This window comes from Indicator indicator, chromosome 4, assembly GCF_027791375.1.
Source record: "Indicator indicator isolate 239-I01 chromosome 4, UM_Iind_1.1, whole genome shotgun sequence".
In the NCBI taxonomy this organism is placed as follows: domain Eukaryota; kingdom Metazoa; phylum Chordata; class Aves; order Piciformes; family Indicatoridae; genus Indicator; species Indicator indicator.
This window is the reverse complement of record NC_072013.1, coordinates 44,463,047-44,485,250: the sequence shown is the minus strand read 5'-3', so window position 1 is coordinate 44,485,250 and position 22,204 is coordinate 44,463,047. Positions and strand designations below refer to the sequence as shown.

Genomic DNA, 22,204 nt, shown 5'->3' with positions numbered 1-22,204 from the left:
TGCCTTCCCATGTGACCTACTCGAGGTGATTGGGGGGGCTGGACTTGATCTCTGGAGGTCCCTTCCAACCCCTAACATTCTGTGATTTTGTGACAACCATTGGAGTATCCTGGAGCTCTCTTCCAGTTGGAGGACAGCTACAGGTCCTAGCTAAATTCACAAATGAATGTGACCTAGGATATTTTAATGTTTTCAACTTTCATCCCTCTGCCCAACCCTTCTCCCTCCTTTCTCCCCTTGCAAGTGTGTTCTGATTTTGGACAGTACTGTCTAATTGCAGAAAGAGGTATCTAACAAATACTTTTACAATGTTTCCTTTTCCCCAGTATTCAGTTCTGGTAGAAGAACACTTAGAATTTGCCTGTCATAGATCTGTTAGGGTTGGTTTGTTCTTTTAACTTAGATGTGATGCCACACTAATTCAAACCCTGTGCTGTATGTATTCTCTCATTTTATTTATTTCAAGTCACAGTGTTTAGTGTCCAGAGAAAAGAACTACTATGTGTCCTTTCTCCCCCTACCCTTCAAGCTTTTAGTGGTAGTGTGTGACAGCATCCATTGACTACTAGTTAATTTTCATGAAACAGACAAGTTTTTAGGAGATTAAAGTAAAAAATATCAATCATGGAATTGCAGAAAAAAGTGAGAGTTATTCGTTAAGACCCAGCTATAATAGCTACCAATTATGAAGTGTCAATTCTCTTTTTTTAATATGCAGTTAATTCTGCCTTTTACAACTAGAATTCAGGTTGGCAAAGGGATAGACTTGTTTTGTCAATTGTGTGTGTGCCAGATGGAACCTTAATATGTGTCAGCAGATAAAGGGGCCATTATTAAGATTAGATGCATAATGATCATTTCAGCCTTGTTTATTTAGGTCATCGACAGCAATAGGAGATGATCTCTTATAAGTAAAAATCTTCTGGGATCTGAAAATCTTTTGCTTTTCTTTAGGCTGCTATCAAAATAAGTGTAAAAGCTTTGGTGTGTAGTGTAAAGTACCATGTAGTTAACTTTTATTTAAATGAGAACTGGGGTAAAAAAAACTACAACCACAAGTAATCCTACCAGTGACTTCATTTATTGTCAGAGTAGTAGAGCTGTGTAAGCAGGTGAATTTGTTAATTTGATGGAACTCATGAAATTAACATTTTACCTAGTATTTCAGTGCAAGGCTCTTACATATTTATCTAGTAGACAATGTAGTGTTCAGCTATATATTCTGAAAGTAAATCTGCTACAACTTTAGATGCACAGAATCACAGAACATTAGTGCAAGGAGCCTAGTGAAAAACTGTCAGCAGTAAATGTCCTCTGTTTTATTTCAGGTTGCAGTGCAAGATTTTGGAAGTCATAGCTCCAGCCCATCACAATGGAATGGCAAATGGGCACACCAGCAGCACTGACAGAGACACAATTGTCATCAGCGACAGTGACGACTCAGAAACGCACAATAGCTCAGCACAAAATGGGTAAATGCTACTTGTACAGTGCAAAGCGTTTGGACTAGGGTGGAAATGAGGCTAAAGCAGATGTGGCAGGGTCTGACTGAAACAAATTACTTTATCTGTATATGTTGTGAGTGTTCGGTCTGCAGGAAGTGACAAGCTGAATATTCACAGGTGCCAGTTATGCTATGTGCAATCCACTAGAGAACTGTGCAGTGGGAGAAGTTAAGTGCCTGCAGAATAATCATTGATAATCTGTTTGGAGTGATGGTGGTTTTGTTGAGAGATGATGGAAGAGCCATGTATGCCTATTACTAGCCTTCTCTGTATGCAAAACCTGTGCTACTATGGTTTGAAAAATGCAGTCATGTTCTGCAGTTCTACAATCTGGCACTACTTAGTGTGATGCATTACTTCACTTCCATCACAGGGCTCAGAGTTGAGATTGCCTAAGAGGATGTCTCTTGCTGGAACTCTCTAAAAAGCCTTCTCAGGGACTTGATGTGTTTGTGTCCAAAACATAAAAACCTAGAAATCTTTCTTCACTGTGCATGTGTCCGTATGTAATTTTAGGTGCAATTTAACAGTGTATGTCTTGTCTTAAGGCCCTACCTCTAGGCTGGAGTAGCTTAATAACATTGAATAAGACAGCTTTTTGGCTGTAATTTTGGTGTTTAATTTGGAGTATCCTGTAACTGATCAGTAATTGAACTTACATATGCAGCTCATCCTAGTGGTATAACAAGATGAATAACTTCTGTGCATCACAATATTGATGGGATAAGATGGTTTGCAGTGGGTCCCAGTCTTGTATTTAGCAATATACAGGCTTTACAGGAACTGTCACTGACTTTTGAGATGTCCTGTGGATGCAGAGGTCATTCTCATTGATTGCTGCATGAAGATTTCTGTGCCCTGACATTCCTTGAGTAACTAGGGTGGAGCTTCTCAGTTGACTAAGAAAATAATGCAGGATAATTTTTGTTTTTTAATTCTCCACTGTCCCTTGAAGGCAGTTTCCAAGTTGCTCATGAAGGGGTCTTAGTTCTTTGAGAGAATAAATGCATTTTCTGTGTTCCACAAGGCATATGGCATTTGAAAGGAGGTTATTCTTGGAATTATGCAGGCGTGCACAGAGCTGACTGTGGAATTGATCCCTTTATATTGCTGTCACTTTCATGTATGCAGAGCTGGTAGTAAGATTGAGTCTTATACTCCCAGTCAGTCTGGTTACTTATTTTGACAATGCAGACAAGGGAGGGAAAATTCCTTTCTCTTAGAAATCTTGTGAGAATATACAAATTTTTGAAGCACTGTTCTGTGGCATACCTAACTAGTATTTATGCTACAAGCTTAAATTGCTTAAAATGCTTACTGGAAGTTTTAAGGGGGTCTTTTTGTAACAAATACAAGATGCTACTAACACTTCATTTAATTTCTGGATTTATTCTGGGAATATGAAAACTTACAAGTGTCATTCACTTTACCTGTAAAGCCTATCTGAAAGGCATCGTTGTCAGCTTTTGCATATTGGCATCTAAGGTTATGAGTGACAGTATAAAGAACAATAAAACAATCCCACTAGAGTGAGTGACGTCATTTTGCAGCCTTAAGGGACTGTATTTTGCTGTTTATGGAGAAACTTGACTGTGGACAGTATAGATGTTACTTGCTTTGGGACCAGTGTCAAGTTGATATGTGCAGAACCCACAGTTCTGCCTCTGTCTGCGTGCAGATCTCCAGATTTCGAGACCCAGCCTTCATACAAAGCTGCAGTGCTGTTAAACAATGGTATAGCAGATGCTCAGTGTGTTTGAGAGAGAGGGGGAGGGGAGCACAGCACAGATTGATGGGCCATCTGCAAATATTTTTCCTAAAGACTCCGTAAGGCTGAAGAATCTTAACTGAAAATAGACGTCATAAGAGATCCCGACCGTTCTCTGACCCTACCCCTGTCTGTGTGAGGCAGAAATAGCCACATGCATTGTAAAAGTGTTCCTGATGACTCCTCTTCTTGTGTTCTGCTTTAAGAGCTGAGGTTGGGCAGGAATGAGGATGCTCTCATTCCTGCACCCCTTCAGAGCCTGTCTTACGAAGTAAAAAGTGGCAATCTTCTGAGGTTTTAGAGTGTTAATACTATGCCCTGGCACCCTCTGGTGCTGCAGGGTAGTGGTCATCATAGAATAGTAGTGTTCATACCTTAAACTGATACATTTAGGGGTAAGGTTGAACTCTTGTATTTGCTTTAGCGTTCAAGAGCTAGGTTGGAGATTGAGGGACTTGGACTGCCAAATAGCTGCAATTGATGATGTTCCTTCTACCAGAGCTATGGGTAATGTGGACCACTGACCACATCAGAAATGCTAGAAGAAAAATTTCTTCTTGGCTTACTGGCTGATTTATGGCCCTAAATTTTTTGTGTTTATTCAATTTTAAATAAAGTGTTTGTCTTTTGGGATGCAAGCAGAAGTAACAAAGTTTCTGGAAATAAGGCTAGCAGAACCTTTCCATCCATGTGGCATTTCCATCTTCAGCCTAGTTTTCTGCCTCTATTAGGAAAAGACATTACAAACATGATATGTCAACAAGTGAGGTCATAGCTTCCTGTCATTAAGGCTGTACAGTGTCTTCAGTAGAACAAATCTTTCCTCATCTTCCTTATATTTCTTCTTTCCTTTCTTCCTCTCCCATCATTCCACTCCCTGAATTTAATAATAATAGGTAGGTCTTAGTCCACTTGATATTGTGGAAAAAAAAAAAAGGACAAAAGTACTGCATCAAAGGCAGCTTAAAATCTTCATCAGAATGTTCAAAGTCAGGGTTTTGTTGCCAAATGCTGTTGTCCTCTCCCTAAAGCAGTATAACTAACATGCTGTTAACAGTTCTCAGCTTGCTGTGTTTCCCTGTTGAAATTTTTAGTCAGATCCCAGAAAATTCCTGGTTCCAAATGGGCAATTGTAGTTGCTTGGTGTAAGGTAACTTGGCAACAGCAACCTTCACAGGTGGATAGAGACCAGGTTTTCTAACAGGATCTATATACTGACAGATTACCTCTGTGTACAGCCTGCACTGGAGCATAAGGAAACCATAAATGATTGTGTTATTTAGCCAACGTTCTTCAAGGGAGCTTTTTCCATTCCCAAACTTTTTGGCAAAGGACAGCATTCATTTTTGATGCATTCCTGATCCTCTAACCTTCAGTATTTTTCTCTGTAATTTTCCTAGTTGTATTAATGCTGCAAGATTTAGGTAGCTTCAGCAAGATTCAGGCCAGATAGTATTGATAGCCATGTCCTGGACGTGTCCAAGGTAACTCAAGGACAAGGTCTAAGAAGTTTTTGGGTAAAGACCGTGCTGTCTGAATATAATACTGTAGGATTGTAAGCATAAATTTATATCCAAGTTATGTGGTCACTATACCAAAGTAATTGAAGGGCTGATGAGATTATTGTCTGTCAGAGGCTCAGAATAACCTCATTCAAATGCCAGGCTGCCAGGTGCTGGGCACATTCACTTGAGTGTAGTAGAGATGAGAGGGTGACCCAGTCCCAGTTTTTACCTACTAAGTTGCAAGATAGTGTTACTTCCTCTGGATCTGGTGGTCTGTCAGAGCTCTCCTGGGAACATTTAACTCATAGGGGATCTCTGCTGTGAAATGGATCCAATCTTTGCTAACTTGTATGTTTTATATAATGCTTTATGAAGTAAAATATATATATAAAAAAGGTATTACTTTTATGTCAAAGTGAGATAATCTAGATAATCTGTGTAATTGTTAAAGCTTTCTCCGTGTGCTGGATGACCTTTTTCATCCTCTTCTGCACAAAGCAGAATTTTTATTTTAGGGAGGAGGATTTCAGAAATATGTTAACTTCTTGGGAAACTAGAATAGTTGACAAGTCAAACTTAACACAATTGTTATATATGACCCACTGAGGGTGAGAGAAGGATTCACTCAAACTCAATAAAGGTTAATGACACAAGAGTTAACTTTTTGATTATTCTTTGGGCTGTGCTTTTGATTACAGAGTGTATGAGAGATTAGAATCTAATCAAGAGGTACAAATAAGGTAATAAACTTTTGGTATAACACTGGCACTCTGGTGCTTTTTATTTTCTCTCTGAATATTATTTGTTTGGATCCTTCTCTAGCTTGTTAGACTGAAGGGCTGAAAACAAGGGTGGGTATGCTGAGAGAACAAGTTTGATACTACTCAGAAATTCCTAGAAACAGCCTTTATGACCTTAGCATTCCTTATCTTGAAACTGAAGGTGATGGTGGAAGATCAAGTCACAGTATGACTGCAATATGAAGCCTTTTTTAACAGACTGTATGGTTTGGCAGAGGTGTTAAAATCTTGCCAGTTGGTCTACTGAATTACCTTGTTTATACAGTTTATCTCTTTTGCTTATATGACTAGCTGTGTGTGTGTGTGTGTGTTAAAATTATTTTTCTTTAACTAGGATTGGTCTGTGTGACTCATCTTGAGACTCTTAACTTGAATAGCATCATGCAGGGCAGCTAGTATATGTCATAGTTCTTATCTGTAGGTCCAGTAGATGTGTTACTGTTTAAAGTTCAAGTCTAAATATTTCATAGAATGGGCTGGGTTGGAAGGGACCTCTGAAGGTCCTCTAGTCCAGCTGCCTCTGCAGTCAGCAGGGGCATCCTCAACTAGATCAGGCTGCCCAGAGCAGCCTGTCCTTCATTTGTTTTTAACTGTGTTGGTTATATAATCATTGTAAATATGTTTTCTCCAGAAATTTGCAAATTATTCTCATCTAAAATGTTATTAACTGTGAATAGAATAAGAACTGGGTTTTATACTTCATTTGTATGAATGAATCTAGTCATTATTAGACATCTGACTATTGCTTTTCTTTGAACTTCTATTACACAGTTATTGGAGAAAAAATGAGAATAGTAGCAAATTTTATGTTGAAAAATCTTGCAAAGTACAGTTCACTACATCTCAAGTGTGTTCTTTATAAGGCTAAAGAATAGCAAGTGGTGTATTGATTTATTTTGCTTTGTCACAGACTCCACCTTCAAGCCATTTGTAAATACCAAAGGGACTGACAGTATTGATGAAATGCATAGCTGTAGTTCAGCCACATAACTTCTTTACCTTCCTGTACTGCTGAAATAAAATGACAGTTGAATTCTTCCTGATAAAGCAACATGACTTTTGATTACAAATTACCACATTAAGAGAAATTAGTTGTTTAATAGCAAAGTGGAATATTATTTAAAGAAAATCTCAGTAGTTTAACTCTGTTCATGAAGTCTGTCAAAAAATAATATACCACAGTACCTGAATTACATTGTCTGTGGCAAAAATTCTCTCTTTTGATTTTCAAAGGAGCGAATTTTGTTTCTCTAGCACACCAGACCTGGGTGTTTAGAATCATAAAATGGTTTGGGTTGGAAGGGACCTCCAAATGTCAGCAAGTCCAGCTCCCCTGCAGTGAGTGGGGATGTCTTCCATTATATCAGGTTGCCCAGAGCCCTGTTGAGCCTGACTTTGAGTATCTCCAAGGATGGGGCTACAACTACCTCCCTGGGCAACCTGTTCCAGTTTTCCACCACCCTCATGGTAAAGAACTTCCTCTTAATGTCCAACCTAAATCTCCTCTTCACTAGTTTCAAACCATTGCCTCTCATCCTATCACTACAGGCCTTTGGTAAACCATCCCTCTCCAGCTTTCTTGTCGGCCACTTTCAGGTACTGGAAGGCCTGTATTAGGTCTCCCCAGAGTCATCTCCAGGGTGAGAACTCCCTCTTCTCTTACCAAGAGGTGTCAGAAAGTAGTCACTCTAGCGTTAAAACTGAAGACATATTTTCCAGGGTGGGAGGTAGTAGGGGGGTGGTGAAATCTAGTTCTCTGTATCTGAAAGCTGTACAATGGAAATATACGTTGAGGGGAAAGGCATGTGACTCAAGAAGCATTTATTTGAAGGTGTAGATGCACTGCCTTATTTCTGTTGCTTTCAGAATGTTGTAAGTGAGGGTGATTTTCCTCAATCAGTATTTCAGAACCAGTTTCTGCCTGACTTTTATTCGTTTGAGAGCCATAGCTCTGGCTTCTCTTTATATTCTCTTTATTTAACTCTGTGTTTTGGACTCTTATCACCTTTTTCTCCTTTTTTTTCTGCCTTTCTGTTGCCATGATGAGGGTATTAAGGAGATGCATCCCTGTCCCTCAGAAGGCTAGCATTACTTGTCTTCTGTTTTTGTTCTTCCTTCCTTCTCGTCTCCCTTCTCCCTGTTAAGAAAACAAACATTCCTGTTCCCTTTTCCTGTTCCTTGCAGGAACTGGCTTTGATGCAGATCTATATCTAGTGGCAGAAAAGTTGGCAGAAATGAACAGGTCCTCTTTGATGCTTAGTAGACATTACAGACTGTATTAAATATGGATGGGTATTTTCAAGAGGTCCACTGTGTATGTGCATAAATATATTACACATGTACAATATAAGGCTGATATTTTGTGATTGTAGTTAACTTTTTCTTACTATTTTTTTTTTAGGGAGAAGAAAGCCATAATTGAGCCTTCTTTGTTCAAATACAAAGTCCAACCTATTAAAAAAGAACTATATGAAACTGTTATTGTTAAAGCATCTCAATTAAGGTAAAAATTAATACATGAAAGCTGTAGAACTGTGTGAGTTGTGTAAGTTACTGTAAGATACTTCTGATATAAAACAAGATTTAAAAATAAAATGTTAGAGCAAACATAAAACTGGAACAAAATACTGCTTCCCAGGCTTTGTGTAGCAAGGGCTCCAAGCTTTGCTACACAAATACCAACTCCTTACAATTCCCTGCTTTCACTGGCATGCAGATGAGACCTGCTGTTGCTTCTGATATTGCTTCTGATGTGCCTACTGCTGTGACTAATGGAGCAGGTGAAAAAAAGTTTGAGAACCCTGTTGGATAATACTGATGAAATACTAGCAGTGCTGATTTGAAATGTTGGAGCAGACATTGGCAGTCAGACAGCTTTACTGATTTAAAACATAAGCTGTGAAGAGTTTGCTCCTTAAGCAACATAATTTTATCTTTGGGGTTTTTGTTGTGGTTTGTTTTTGTTTGTTTTTTTTTTTTTAAGTTGATCGTGCATCAAAACTTTATAAGCTGGATACTTTAAGGAAAGGGGAAAAAAAACAACCAAGCAAAAAACCAAACAAAACCCCCAAAGCTAGCAAGGGACGGAGAGACACAACAACAAAACAAATGAACTAAACAAAATCCCACCATCACCAAAAAAAAACCCAAAACCAAAGAAAAAAACCCACAAAAACCTACAGTCATTTAGTTCCAGCATTAATTGAGATTATTGTTTTTCACTATCTAGTCCTGTGTAGTTGGTTTTCTCCTCGCTATGAAGTGGTGTGGGTTCCCTGGGATTCCAGGAGGCATTTAGAGCACACACTGCCCTGTAGCAAGGAGTGCCACAGCCTGACTGAGCAGTGCATTCATCCCCCTTGCCTGTGGGCTTGAGACTTCTGTGCCTTACCTCCCTATCTGAGAGATTAATGCTGCTTTCCTGCTGTCCTTGTTTCCTTGTTTCTTTACACCCTCTTCTGAAACAACTGGACTTCAGTTTTATTTAGTCTTTTAAAAGCTATCCTGATAGAAGAGAATGTTTGAAAGATCTAATTGGGATGAAGAGGCTGTGGAGTTTGTGTATGTCTGTAAAAGAGGACATACCAGGATCTTCAAAACAGAAATTGCAGGTTCTTAAACAACTCTTTTAAGTAGTATTTGGGTTTTTTTCATAAGGAAATTATTAATTGAATCAAAGCTGCAGAGACTTAGGTACAATAGTAAGGATGCAATTCATAATGAAGCAAATGAGGAAAAGGTTAGTTGTTATCTGTTACACATGTTCTGGCTGGGCTTTATCAACTAACATCTTCAGTTATTGTTTATGCTACCTCTCTTTTCTAATACAGCAGGAGGAAACATCTCTTTTCTCGTGATAGACTTAAACTTTTTCTGAAACAACACTGTGAACCACATGATGGAGTCATTAAAACTAAGGTAAGTAAGGAATAATTCAGGGGATAGATTATTAACCCTAGCCAGTCTTGGTTTTGCTTTTCTCTACTAGCTACTAAGAGCTTCTTTCTTAAACTTTCTCAAAAAGTTTAGCTTTTTGTAAGTGTAACATGTTGAGTTAGTATATGACTGTTCCAAAATAAAGGGATAAGTGCTGCATTTTTTTTCTGTAAAAAACAGTTTTGTGAACTTTGTTAACAAGGAGATTTTTTTCTGTCCGTGAAGCAAAAAATAATTCTGTAATTTCTTCTTTGGCTACTAGTTCAGAAGAGTCCCCAGAATAAAAATGTAAACTTTCACCTAGAAAAATGTTTATTAAAACATAGTATAGCTTTGCTTAGTCTAACTTGAGAGTTATTTTCATTCTTCAAGGTTTTATTGATACTTGCTGCTATTTCTAAGTCAAATTAAAAGTAACTTTCTCTTTCAGTACAGTAAGTTAATATTACTATGTTGTAATGCTTTCAGCTGGAAAATACTATATTGTAGGCTGAATTCAGTTTCTAGTTCTTCAGTGAGACACAAATACCATAGATTTCAGGTGGCTGGAATGGACTTTTGATGAGGCCTTTAATGCTGAAGATGTTAAAATGCATATATTTGTCATCTTGTGTGGAGAGATACGATGATACTTAGTACAAGTGTAGACTGAAATTCAAATCTCTGGTCTGTGTGGGATGACTGAGAATTTCTGTTTCCTTGTGGTCAAGGAATTGAGCAGCTTCTCCCACACTTACCAAGTAGGTAGCAATTTCCCTTGCCTTGCTTTCTCTGCCACAGGAGACCCTGAACTCTCATTAGTGTTGCAGCCTTGACCCTGAAATCCTTCTTATCTTCATCTTGTTTTTAGGAAACAGAATATTTCTTCATTCCATTGTGTATTTTGTGTATTTTTAAGAGGAATCCTCATACAGCTGTGTAACTCCTCATTCTGCACAGGAAGGTGCTGAGAGATGAGAGCATCAGTGATAGTCTTGCCTTTGAAAGCTGTAGAAAATAATGGAGGCAACTGTTTTCTAAATAAATTTGCAACTTTGAAGTCCATTTCTTTAAAAGAAAAAAAAAACAGAGCTGAAAGAGATAACAAGCCCAAGGAAGGAGATAATTTAGCAATCATGTTGTCCTTGATGTGGTGCAGTGTGCTGGGTCTGGTGATCTATTAGCAAACCTCTCTGGAGCTTCAGAAAAATTGTTGTAATCTGTGTGTGATTTGTCATCTTCTCTTTAGCCTTTTTGTGGAGTATCTTCTTGTTCCTTGCTGATTGCTTTGCATTTTAGCAGTTATGCAAAGTAGTCCTATTTGGAGTGCCTCCTTTGTATCTTCATCCATATCACTTGAAAAGGGCAGACTTCCTGAACTCACCAGGTTGAAAAACCCAGCTTAAAAAAGAAATTTTGACAGTTTAGAATGAGGGAAGTCAAACTTTTTCCTCCTCCAGAAATGTTTAGGTATGATAGAGAACTGTGTGGGTTTTTTGGGGGGTTGTTGGTTGTTTGTTTTAGTAAACTAATTTTCCAGTTTTCTCCATAAAAAGTCCTTCTCAACACATTTCAGTAACTTGCTAGGAAGACTCTGTCCATCTGTGTTTGCTAAAAGGCATCTAAAGAAATAAAATCTTGCCAAAAGAGGATAACTATTTCCAGATATGTGCTGCTTAGGTTATTATTCACTTGGTGTTTTAACTCTACACTTATGCTGCTTCATAGTTTTATTTCTTATCCTAAGCTAACCAATTGTGAATCTAGTTAGGTTTGTTGTCTGTCTTTTGTGTGTGAATTAATGAATCATTAATTATCTTATATTTATGAAAAGGTAAGAATTTCACAATGACTGTTTTCACCTTTCTTACTAAGGCAACATCAATTGCAAAATACAATCTAGCAGAACAAAATTTCTCCTACTTCTTTCCTGATGACCCACCCACATTTGTCTTCAGTCCTGCAAGCAGACGACGAGGGAGACCTCCAAAAATGGCATCTACTAGTGTTGTAAGTAATGTTTTTGATTCCAGGGAACTACTAGAGAGAGCCCACTGGAGGGCTATGAGGGTGATTAAGGAACTAGAACATGTGTCTTATGAGGGAAAGGCTGGGAGACCTGGGGCTGTTTAGTCTGGAGAAGAGAAGACTGAGAAGGGTTTACAAATATCTGAAGGGTGGGTGTCAAGAAGGGGACAGGATGTTTTCAGTGGTGCCCTGTAATAGTGCAAGGGGCAACGGACACAAAATGGGAACACAGGAAGTTTCACTCAACATGAGGAAAGATTTCTTACTGTGAGGATGACAGAGCACTGGAACAGACTGCCCAGAGAGGTTATGGAGTCATCTCTATAAAGACTTACCAAACCCACCTGGATACATTCCTGTATGGCCTGCCCTAGGTGATCCTGCTTTGGCAGGGTGATTGGACTTGATCTCCAGAGATCCCTTCCAACCCCTACCGTTTTGTCATTCCATGATAACACATCATCAGTCTTTAAGTTTTTCCTTTTTTCTGAGCTTTCAGAATAGCTGGCAGAACACAAGCCTTGAATTCCTTTTTTTTTTTTCCTTTGAGGATGAATTGAGATATAGTTGCCATTAAAGTAGATTGTTTCTTTCCAATACACTAGGAAGATATTTTCTTGGTGGGATCAGAGAAATAACACATCAATTATTACTTAACAATGAAACAAAGTACTTGTTCCTTCTGGGAATGATTAATAAATAAATTGCTAAAAAAATTAATTTGTGCTCCAAGATACAGTTATGTTACTTGCTATGTTACTTGCCTTCTGATACAGCTTGTGTCTGTGTCACTTGCCTGTATTTAAACACTACTTAGTGCACTAAACTATAAAGAAAGATGAAAGAATAAGTTTTGATTTTTCTCCCTTCCGCCACCCACCATTAGACAGGATTGCTGACTGCTTAGTATGTTTGTGGGAAAACTCTTACAGACTGTTTTTATTCTTGGGTTAGACAGCTACTGAAAAATTTGGAGTATCTGTTGCTGGTCCTTTCACTGTAACTGTTCTTTTTATTTTTACTCCACTCCTTCTGTGAATTTTCTATCAGGAGGATGAGATTACTGCTAAACAGAATACTCCAAGAAACAAAAGTAAAGTAGCAAAGGAAAAGCCCAGATTCCAGAAGCAAAAAGATGATGTGCAGGCCATGGGTAAGTTGAAGTTAGTTCTGTATCTAGTAGAACCAGTTTTTGCAGGTCTTTCACCATGAGAGTGGTGAGAGCCTGGAATGGGTTGTCCAGGGAGGTGGTTGAGGCCCCATCCCTGGAGGTGTTTAAGGCCAGGCTGGATGAGGCTCTGGCCAGCCTGATGTAGTGTGAGGTGTCCCTGCCCATGGCAGGGGGGTTGGAACTGGATGATCCTTGTGGTCCCTTCCAACCCTGACTGATTCTATGAAGAGCAGGCCATAATTAGAGTATTTTTGGGATTGTACCATTCAAAGGGAAAATGTACTGAGTGCAGTTGTGATCCACCTGTGTTAATCTCTAGCTCGAAGAGCTAAGTAAACTTTTGCAGAAATTTGGATTGTGAAATCACCATATGTAAGTTTTACCAGCTGAAGGTATGTCAAAACATGAATGTGACACAAATCAATCTGTTGTAGGAGAAAGATCTGTAAATGAGAAAACTACCTCAAAATTTAAAAGAATTGCAATGCTTTCTAAACCTGTAATCTTGAGTCTTCCTGAAGATGTCTGTATGCAGATATTTAAGGTACTTCTAGATGTTCTGCCAGATTGATTAGTGTGTTTACCAATTTTTCTAATTCCAAGAGCACAAGTCACATTGAAGATTTTTATTTCAGTCTGATTAGTTCTGATTTCAAATGAAGTAAGGGGACCCACATGCCTTTCATATGGGTTAAACTAGATAAAGTGATGCATCTTCTTGAGGAGAGAAAGCTCAGAGAAGATGTTCTTCTGGATTGTAAGCACTGATGTCCTTCCTAAGGAAAGGCTTTCATCTGGTTCCTGTGTTTTGTTTCCATTATCATAAACTGTTTTAGGATGGCAAGGACATCTAGAAATTATCTAGTCCAACGTTTGCTTAAATAACTGCAAAGTTGTCTGAGGCTGCTCAGGACCTTTTCTTCGTAGGAGGAGGCAGGGACTCTAGGGTTTAATGGGCTCCACTGAACTTTGTGTGTCCACTTGGTTGCACAGCTAGCATCTAGTTTTTTATGTGCTAGTAATGACAGCACAGCTAATAGGTGATAAACATCAAAGCTGCTTCCTTTCTTGTGTGGCATTAACTACAGCTTCTACAAGACACATTCTGGCTTAATTTAATCACATGAAAAGGTAGCAATATGCCAAGTGCCCTGAAAAAACAACTTTCTCAGTATGTAGAAGACTTGGGTAGGGATCAGCTCTGCTGCTCATTTGTTGGGCTGGAGACATTGCTGGTATGTGTAGTAGCTATCTCTGAAAGCAGTCTAGCCCATTTTCAAAATTTTACAAGAAAAAGGAGTAAAAAACTTACTTCGAAGGAAGGATTTCTTAATTTTCTTCAAATTTGACTGGATTTCTTGTTTACTCAATTAAAATGGTGGACTCCCTGACCCCTTTTTTATTTGTGAGTTGACAGACATCTGTCCACAGAAAGTGGAAATTTGTATCCTGCTGTTCTTCTGCAAGCAACTACAAGAGAATCTTAATTTCCTAAGGCAATAACATATTTACTACCAATTAGACCAGCTTAAACTATGCAATAGAAGTAAAACTTGCACAAAACCCACTGAAATACTTAAGTAGGTGTCAAGTGTTTTGGCTTTTCAGTAATAATTGAATATTTACAGTTCACTTATTTAAAATTTTTTACTATCACATATATTTCATGGTTATATGCCACACCTAGCTGTGACATGCTTCTGGTAAGAAGTTGTTACTAAATATTTTGCTGTAATTATAGAGATTTGGAGTCAGCTCTCATCTTCATATGTCACTTGATAGAAAACAATGAACAAGTAATAAGCATGTATACCCAAACCCAGACAAATTTGACTGTTACAGTGATTGACAGCCTTGTGAAACATGGATAATACACTGGCTAAAATTCTGTGTCTTTAAAGAACTTTCAGGTAATTGAATTTCTGCTTGGCACAGAAACAATTCAGTCTCCATAAGAATATCTTTTTTCATATGGTAATTATAAATAAGTCAGTTTATATAGCAGAGTTAAATAAAACATTTATGAAAGAAAAATAACTTTTGGCTTGTTTGGATATTTTCCTTCATAGCTTTTGAAAAAGCTAAATTAAAACAGGAGAAGGCAAACGCTATGGAAGCTAAGAAAAAAGAGAAAGAAGATAAGGAAAAAAAGAGAGAAGAATTAAAGAAGATTGTGGAAGAAGAAAGAATGAAGAAGAAAGAAGAGAAAGAGAGGCTCAAAATAGAAAAGGAAAAAGTAATTCATTTGCAGTTTTTTATATATGAACAGCATACTGTCTTCCTGGTTTGTTTCTTAGTTGCTGACTGCTTCAATCTATTTTCCAGTATCTGTTTTCAGTTACTAGAAATGCACTTCTGAAGAATATGCAGTTATATGATTATGAATTTGTATTTCTGGATAACATTCACTGTATTATAATTTTACTTCACAAAAAATTAGTTTTGAAGTTCTGAAGTAATTTGCTGAGTTGTTGGGGGTTTTTGCTAATATTGTATGACAGTATTTGACTTGATATTCTCTCTACTGAAGTGTTAAAGACTGCACTGCATGAGTTTCACAGCATATTAAATAGTTGTGAGTTTCCTTGTGGTTTCTCTTTGGTTAGAAATTGCTGAATAACTTTTTGCCACTTTGAAGATGAAGAAATTATTTTTTCTGCTGTATTTTATCACAGACATATCCACTGTCAATTTTGTTTATCTTCTTTGTGTGGCACCTTTTCATAAATAATCTTTATTTTTAGATTTTTTTTTTCCTCAGCCTCCTCCATAAAAACGAAACAAAGAAACAAACAAACCGAGAGAACAGAAAGAAACCTCAAATACCCCCCAACCCAACCCCCTAAGAAAACTCCACATCTAATCCCACTATCACCACAGTTGATTTCTAAATGTTTTTTGCCAGCATCTTCTATAAAATAATGGGATGATCTGACCATATTTTATAAACAATCATCACTGTGTTTTTCAGGAAAGAGAGAAGCTGCGTGAAGAAAAAAGAAAGTATGTGGAATACCTGAAACAGTGGAGTAAGCCTAGAGAGGATATGGAATGTGATGATCTTAAGGTGTGTCTGAATTGGGAACAGCTCAGGCTCTTACTTCAGAGTCCCCAGGCTAGATTCCCTAATGGCAGAGACAAATCTGCATCTGATCTGGATGCTAGAGGTTGCGAACCATTTGCAGTCGTGTAATATTTCCCGGTGGTGATGACCATCTGCGTTTTCACCCTCCAGAAGAACTTGACTGGCTGTTCTCAGTCTTGACATAGAATAGATGCATTTTTGAAGCACTAATCTCACCAAAGGGAGGATATTAAGCATGCCTGACTCTTCTGTTAAATACACAACACGAGTGCACTTAGAGTAAACCCAAGTTACTTAAAAGATTTGAGTCATGAAGAAACCACATTTTTGGTTGCAAAAGGTAGAAAGGACATTAGCTTGTAACTCCATCTGGCAATGATTTAATTTCTATCAGTGTCTTTCTGGATGATCCTGGAAATGTATAGAAAGTAACAAGAATTTACCTCTTAATGAACTTAAACTTCTAAACAAGAATATAGTTAAATTCAGTTCATGGCCAGTCACGAGTGGTGTTTCCCAGGGCTCAGTTTTGGGGCTAGCTCTGTTTTAATACCTTACTCAATCCCCTCATCCAGATCATTGCTAGCATTCTCAGTAAGTTTGCAGATTATACCCAATTGGGCAGGAGCCTTGATCTGCTTGAAAGTAGGGAAGCTCTGCAGAGTGATTTGGACAGCTGGATTGATGGGCTGAGGTCAGTTGCATGGCCTTTAACAAGGCCAAGTGTCAAGTCCTGCACTTGGATCATGACAACCCCATGCAATGCTAGAGGCTTGTACGAGAATGGCTGGAAAGCTGCCTGGCAGAGAAGGCATTCAAGGTGCTGGTTGACAGCTGACTGAACATGAGCCAACAGTGTGCCCAGGTGCCTGAGAGAGGGCCAACAGTGTCCTGGCCTGTGTCAAAAGCAGTGTGGCCAGCAGAAGTAGGGACATGATCTTGCCTGTGTACTGGAACATGCCCAGAGAAGGGCAGTGAAGCTGGTGAAGGATCTGGATAACAAGTCTGACTCAGAGGAGTGGCTGAGTGAACTGGGATTGTTCAGTCTGGATAGGAGGAGGCTGAGGGGCGACCTTACTGCTCTCTACAACTACCTGAAAGGAAGTGGTCTCTTTCCCTAGTATCAAGTGATAGGACCAGAGGAAATGGCCTCAAGTTGCACCAGAGGAGATTTAGATATGATAATGGGATAAATTTGTTCACTGAAGGTTATCAAACACTGGAATAGGTTGCCTAGGGAGGTAGTGGAGTCACCATCCCTGCAGGTGTTCAAAAAGCTTACAGACAGGGCACTTTGTGACATGATTTAATGGCCATGGTGGTGTCAGGTCTATGGTTGGACTTGATGATCTTTTTCAACTGAAATGATTCTATGGGTCTGTAGTGTGGCTGTATATAATAGAAGATTGTCTAGTGTCATACATGCACTCGTTACTAATTTTGGCAGGGGATAATGAAAGGAGGCAAAATTGCTAAAAACACAAGAATGGCCGTTCGAGAGATGCAGGGAAACATGACAGAAGTCAGAGAAGAGAAGTGAGACTAGAGAAATGTGTTAAGTGGTGATAGCACTGGCTGGGAGGAATGTGGGAATTGAATGTATTTGCCAGGAAAGCTGTTCAGCCCTTGAAGGTGAGACTGAAAACTCTTAGCTGTGTCTACAAAGGGAGAAGAAACTGAAGAGAAGGAGGAACATTGTCAAAAGGAGAGGAAGCTGTACAAAACAGTACTGCTATGCTTCAGCTGGAGAAGAAAAAGTGAGGAGTGGGAAAACAGTGTTATAACTACACTGGAAATGGACAAAAATAGGGATTTTTTTGAGAAGCAGCCTCTGGGTAGGTCTTGCTTCCTCCTCTAAATTCCTGATCAGGAAATGTATGCAGTAGCTTTCGGTGTCCTTCTGAAAGCATAGTGTTTGGCATTCTTCTGGTTAATGTTTGTGAGCTACCACCTTGTAGAAAAGAGCCATCCTTCTGGAAATGGTTTGACTCTGCAAAGAAATGCCAAATGAAGACAAATCTTGAAGGGTTTCATTAATATATTAATTTGAAAGTCAAACTCACTTATTTGTGGTTTGAAGATGGTGTCTCTGTAAAGTGGTCTTGTTACATGGTTACATCAGCTCACTCTAGTGTTCAGCTATCTTAACTGCCTTGCCAACACAAAACCCATGAATACCAGGACACTCAATCACTAGACAAAATCTTGGGTGTGTTTTTAGATGGTGTGTGTTTTTACGTGAATGTGGTGGGGTTTTATTTGCTTGTCTTCATAAGTGATAATGAGTAACTTTTTAAGAATGTGCATATTTTTGCTTGTCTGGACAGTTCCAGCAATCTTAAATTCAAAACTCTTGTGAAATAATAACAGGTTTTAAAGGAAGAATCTTGACAGCTCATGTATCTAACTTGTAGAGGATGTGAGTTCCTGTAAACAAAGATGTGAAACAGTTTTAGGTGATGAGCATGAGTAAACTCTTGACTCCAAAGATGTATGTCCAATTTGCATGCTCCTTGTTTTTTCAGTTAGTACTACCAGAGATGTTAGCATGATAATTATGTGTCTTTCAGAACCATTTTCAGTGAAATGTACAGCAACCCAACAGATAAACTGATTGGTTTTGATTACTTTAGTCCTCTGCAGAAACCAAATACAATATTAAGTTGTCCCATTTGGATTACAGGAACTTCCCGTTCCCATGCCAGTGAAGACAAGACTGCCTCCTGAGATCTTTGGGGATGCTTTGATGGTTTTGGAGTTTTTATATGCTTTTGGTGAACTTTTTGATCTTCAAGATGAATTTCCTGAAGGAGTGACTTTAGGCAAGTTGTCGTTTATGTGGCAAGGTGCCCTGATTTTGCAGTGTCCCTTCTCCTACCGAACAACCAAACATCTCAAGTGCATCCAAGTACCAGTGCTACAAAATTTTCTGTGAAGTTTTAACATGTCAATGCTTACATGTGCATATCAGTTCATTTTTCTCTTCACAGTCAACTTCTGCAATGTTTATAAAATCAAAATTTATTTCAACGTAGAAGCTGTTAATCTGATTATTAAAATATCTACTTGTGCTTTACTAATGCAGTTCTGCATTAGGAAAATGTTGTTTTCTGGCAGCATCACCTTAGGAATATTTGCAGTAAATTATGGATAAGTAACTTGATATCATAGCTGAAGGGGGAAAAAAAGTGTTTTCATTCTTCAGTACATAATTGCTTTCCAACTTTGCGGCAAAAGTGACGGTTCTTAAACTTTATTCACAGAAGTTTTAGAGGAAGCTCTTGTAGGAAATGACACTGAAGGCCCACTATGTGAATTGCTGTTTTTCTTCCTGACTGCCATCTTTCAGGCAATGGCCGAAGAGGAAGAGGAAGTGGCCAAAGATCAAATAGCTGATGCTGAGACCAAAGGTCAGATGCTTAGTTTTACTGCTGAAAAACTGGAATTAACTTTAAAATGCATGTTTTCTGGCATTCCTTTGTTTAACCTTGTCTAATTATGCATGGGTATTGTATGTAAATGGACTTGGTTTTATTCTTTTATCTGAAATTGAAGCTTTAAACTGGGCAGGGAGGGTGGGGTCCCAGGGGGGAGCAGAGAAAAAGCAAGCTCATTGTTACTATGACTGTATCCAGCAAAGCATAATAAGCTTTTAACAGCATTGCTTATGTCTCAGAGGTGAAGGAAACTCATCTTCACCTTTTTCCTCTTCCTTCAGCACTGGTGGGTGTTTCTCCTGAGGGTCTTGAAAACAAGGTATTTTCCTAAATATCAAACATCATCTGTAGCTATTAAAAAAAAAAATCCTGGACCTAACCAGATCAAAACCTAAAATTCCTCATTACAATTGTAATTCTCTTTCAACTCTTAGGAGTATGCATCCACAACTCCTAGATACTTTGTGGGTTTTTTTCAGTGAAGAATCTCACAGGCACTCTGCCTGTGGTCTTCACTCTGAGGCTGAAGCCTCTCATTTTTTCACAGGCATTTGATATATGCTAACCACTGATCAGGAGGAAGGGCAGGCTTTGTTCCATTTTATGTGGTCCTGCATCTAAATGGACTGCCAAATTTGCTGATCAGTTACAGGAGAAGCTTTTAACCCTTACTGCTAGTCTGTAATTCACTAGAGGCAGATAGGAATATGAGAGCACTCCCTGTTAGAGTGAATCCTGTGGTTCCTCTGTAAGACAGGTGCAGAGGGTACAGGAAGGTTCCTTTAATTGCTCTGTATCTCATGCTTCAATTTTATGTGCAATCTATAAAATACAAAACATGATCACTATCTTCAGCAATAGCTGCTACTCTTGTTAATTGAATAAAGTTACAGATTTGATGCAGTGTTAACAAATGTAGAATTTTATCTACATTTTTAATGTTTAATTTAACAAACTGTATCTTTTGACTACTGAGAGAATTGCTTGGGTAATATAAGCAAGGATCCCATTATCAGGTAATCATAACCAGTTATATTAGATTCTTTATTATTTATAGGACTGACCAGAAAAAAATGTCATGTAACTTTAATACTTTAATTTGACTGTATGGGGCTGGTAATTGCAAAAATCTGCTGGTTTGCTTCTAGGTGAGCAGAGCTGTGGGCAGGGCACTTTATCTATTGTCTTTTACTTGCCTTTGGGCTTTCATTTCTTGTCCCTCTGGTTTAGAAATTTTCTTTCCTATAAAAGAATTACATGTTCTCAGCTTTATAGTTCTGATTAACCAAACTAGTAGTAGTCAGCATTTTTGCTTACTTAAATTTGAGAGAGTGTTTCTACAATAGAAAACATCATATCTGTGAGGTTTTAGTGTGTACAGTACTTTCTCAAACCCTGTTGCACAAATACAGTGAGAGGGGAGTTGCAGAGGTTAATTTTTCAGTGCCTGGGTGACGGATTTCGAACCACTGTAGTCATATAAGTCTGTTGTGGATTTGCTTTTTAATTAGTCTTAGTTTGGATTTGTGGCTCTTTATTGACTTGGTGACTTCATAACTGCATAATGATTTGGACTTGAATAAATTGGACAGCATAGGCTGAAAAAAATTTGCCAGACCTCTGGAGAAATAACCTGTAAGTGCTAAGGAAACAAGAATTTTGCTGTTTCTCCCTTTCACTGCCCTGCTTTCCTGGCTAGTTTGCTGATGTGTGATGCTCCTTATTAAGTGCAGATGCTTGTTTTGGTGAAATACTCTTTCTCTGTAATGCCTTAGTAATTGCATTTGTGCAGAACAGTAAGGCTGTGTGTAAGTTGTAAATCAAAATTGTTCAGTGAGTGGTGATAACCAGTATCAAAATGTGTCATTGGTTTGGATGGTCTTTCCTAGAAACAAATGATAGGAAAAAACATCATTTGAGGGAACAAAATACAGTTGTCCTTGCAGTGTTACTTGTTTTCTCTTTCAAGTGTGTTTATGGATCTAGCTTCGCTGCCTTTTATGTTGCTGTTGTGCATGTTTTGTGCTTTGGGGGTGCTTTAACAGCTTCTATCTAGGGAGAGTAGCATATAGCATGTGATGCATGTCCTTAGCTTTTAGTTGGGCTTAGCTGCATTTGAAGATGAGTGACTTTTAATTTGGATGTTGGATTGAGTTTTGAATACATTGATGCTGTTGTAAATATTGGACCTCTTCTTGCTTTTCTGCAACTTGTAAAGAAAAAAAACCCTGGCTTGCTTTCCTCCCTTCCACAGTACAAACTTTTTAATTTGCACTAGAATAAAGTATTTATTTCCTTAAAGATTTAACAGAGGCTTTGGATGAAGATTCAGACCCCACAAAATCTGCACTGTCTGCAGTTGCAACTTTGGCAGCTGCATGGCCCCAGTTACACCAGGGTATGTGTGGGTTTCACTTCTTGTTTTGTTACTCTTATTTTGCTCTATATTTTAAAGCACATTTTATATATTTATGTATGTATATAAATGTCTGTTGAAAGTAACTGTTCGTTCTTCTCAACTGTAGGCTGCAATTTGAAAAACTTGGATCTTGATAGCTGCACTCTTTCTGAGATTCTCAGACTTCACATTCTAGCATCAGGCGCTGATGTAACATCAGCCAATGCAAAATACCGTTACCAGAAACGAGGAGGGTTCGATGCTACTGATGATGCTTGCATGGAGCTGAGATTAAGTAATCCTGGCCTCTTGAAGAAACTTTCAAGTACCTCAGTGTATGATTTGTTGCCAGGTAATAAAAGTAATTAGATGCTGGAGATGATTAGATTGCTCATCAAGTGATCAGTTATGTAACTGCTATAGAATCATTTAGGTTGGGAAGGACCTCTGAAGGTCATCTAAGCTAACACCTGCCCCCTATTCTGCAGGTCCCACCATATCAGAGGTTGCAGAGCTACATAGTCTCATTACTTTGGTGTAGTGTTTTCCTTAAACCAAATGTTAAGTTTTACTTGCAGAAGGGGATCTCTCT

General features: G+C 38.4%; 1 protein-coding gene across 2 annotated transcripts in view; it reads left to right on the top strand.

Moving 5' to 3' along the window:
• The window catches only part of BAZ1A (bromodomain adjacent to zinc finger domain 1A), a 66,331-nt gene that overhangs the window by 17,594 nt on the left and 26,533 nt on the right, over window positions 1-22,204 (top strand). The window contains exons 3-13 of one of the 2 annotated variants that reach the window (XM_054400814.1): window positions 1,329-1,472; window positions 7,980-8,081; window positions 9,409-9,496; window positions 11,369-11,503; window positions 12,572-12,674; window positions 14,762-14,928; window positions 15,664-15,759; window positions 18,461-18,599; window positions 19,041-19,187; window positions 21,517-21,612; window positions 21,740-21,964. In XM_054400814.1, coding sequence (XP_054256789.1) covers window positions 1,329-1,472; window positions 7,980-8,081; window positions 9,409-9,496; window positions 11,369-11,503; window positions 12,572-12,674; window positions 14,762-14,928; window positions 15,664-15,759; window positions 18,461-18,599; window positions 19,041-19,187; window positions 21,517-21,612; window positions 21,740-21,964 — 1,442 coding nt within the window. The remainder of the gene's footprint in view (window positions 1-1,328; window positions 1,473-7,979; window positions 8,082-9,408; window positions 9,497-11,368; window positions 11,504-12,571; window positions 12,675-14,761; window positions 14,929-15,663; window positions 15,760-18,460; window positions 18,600-19,040; window positions 19,188-21,516; window positions 21,613-21,739; window positions 21,965-22,204) is intronic. The other variant, XM_054400816.1, reaches the window with a different exon arrangement.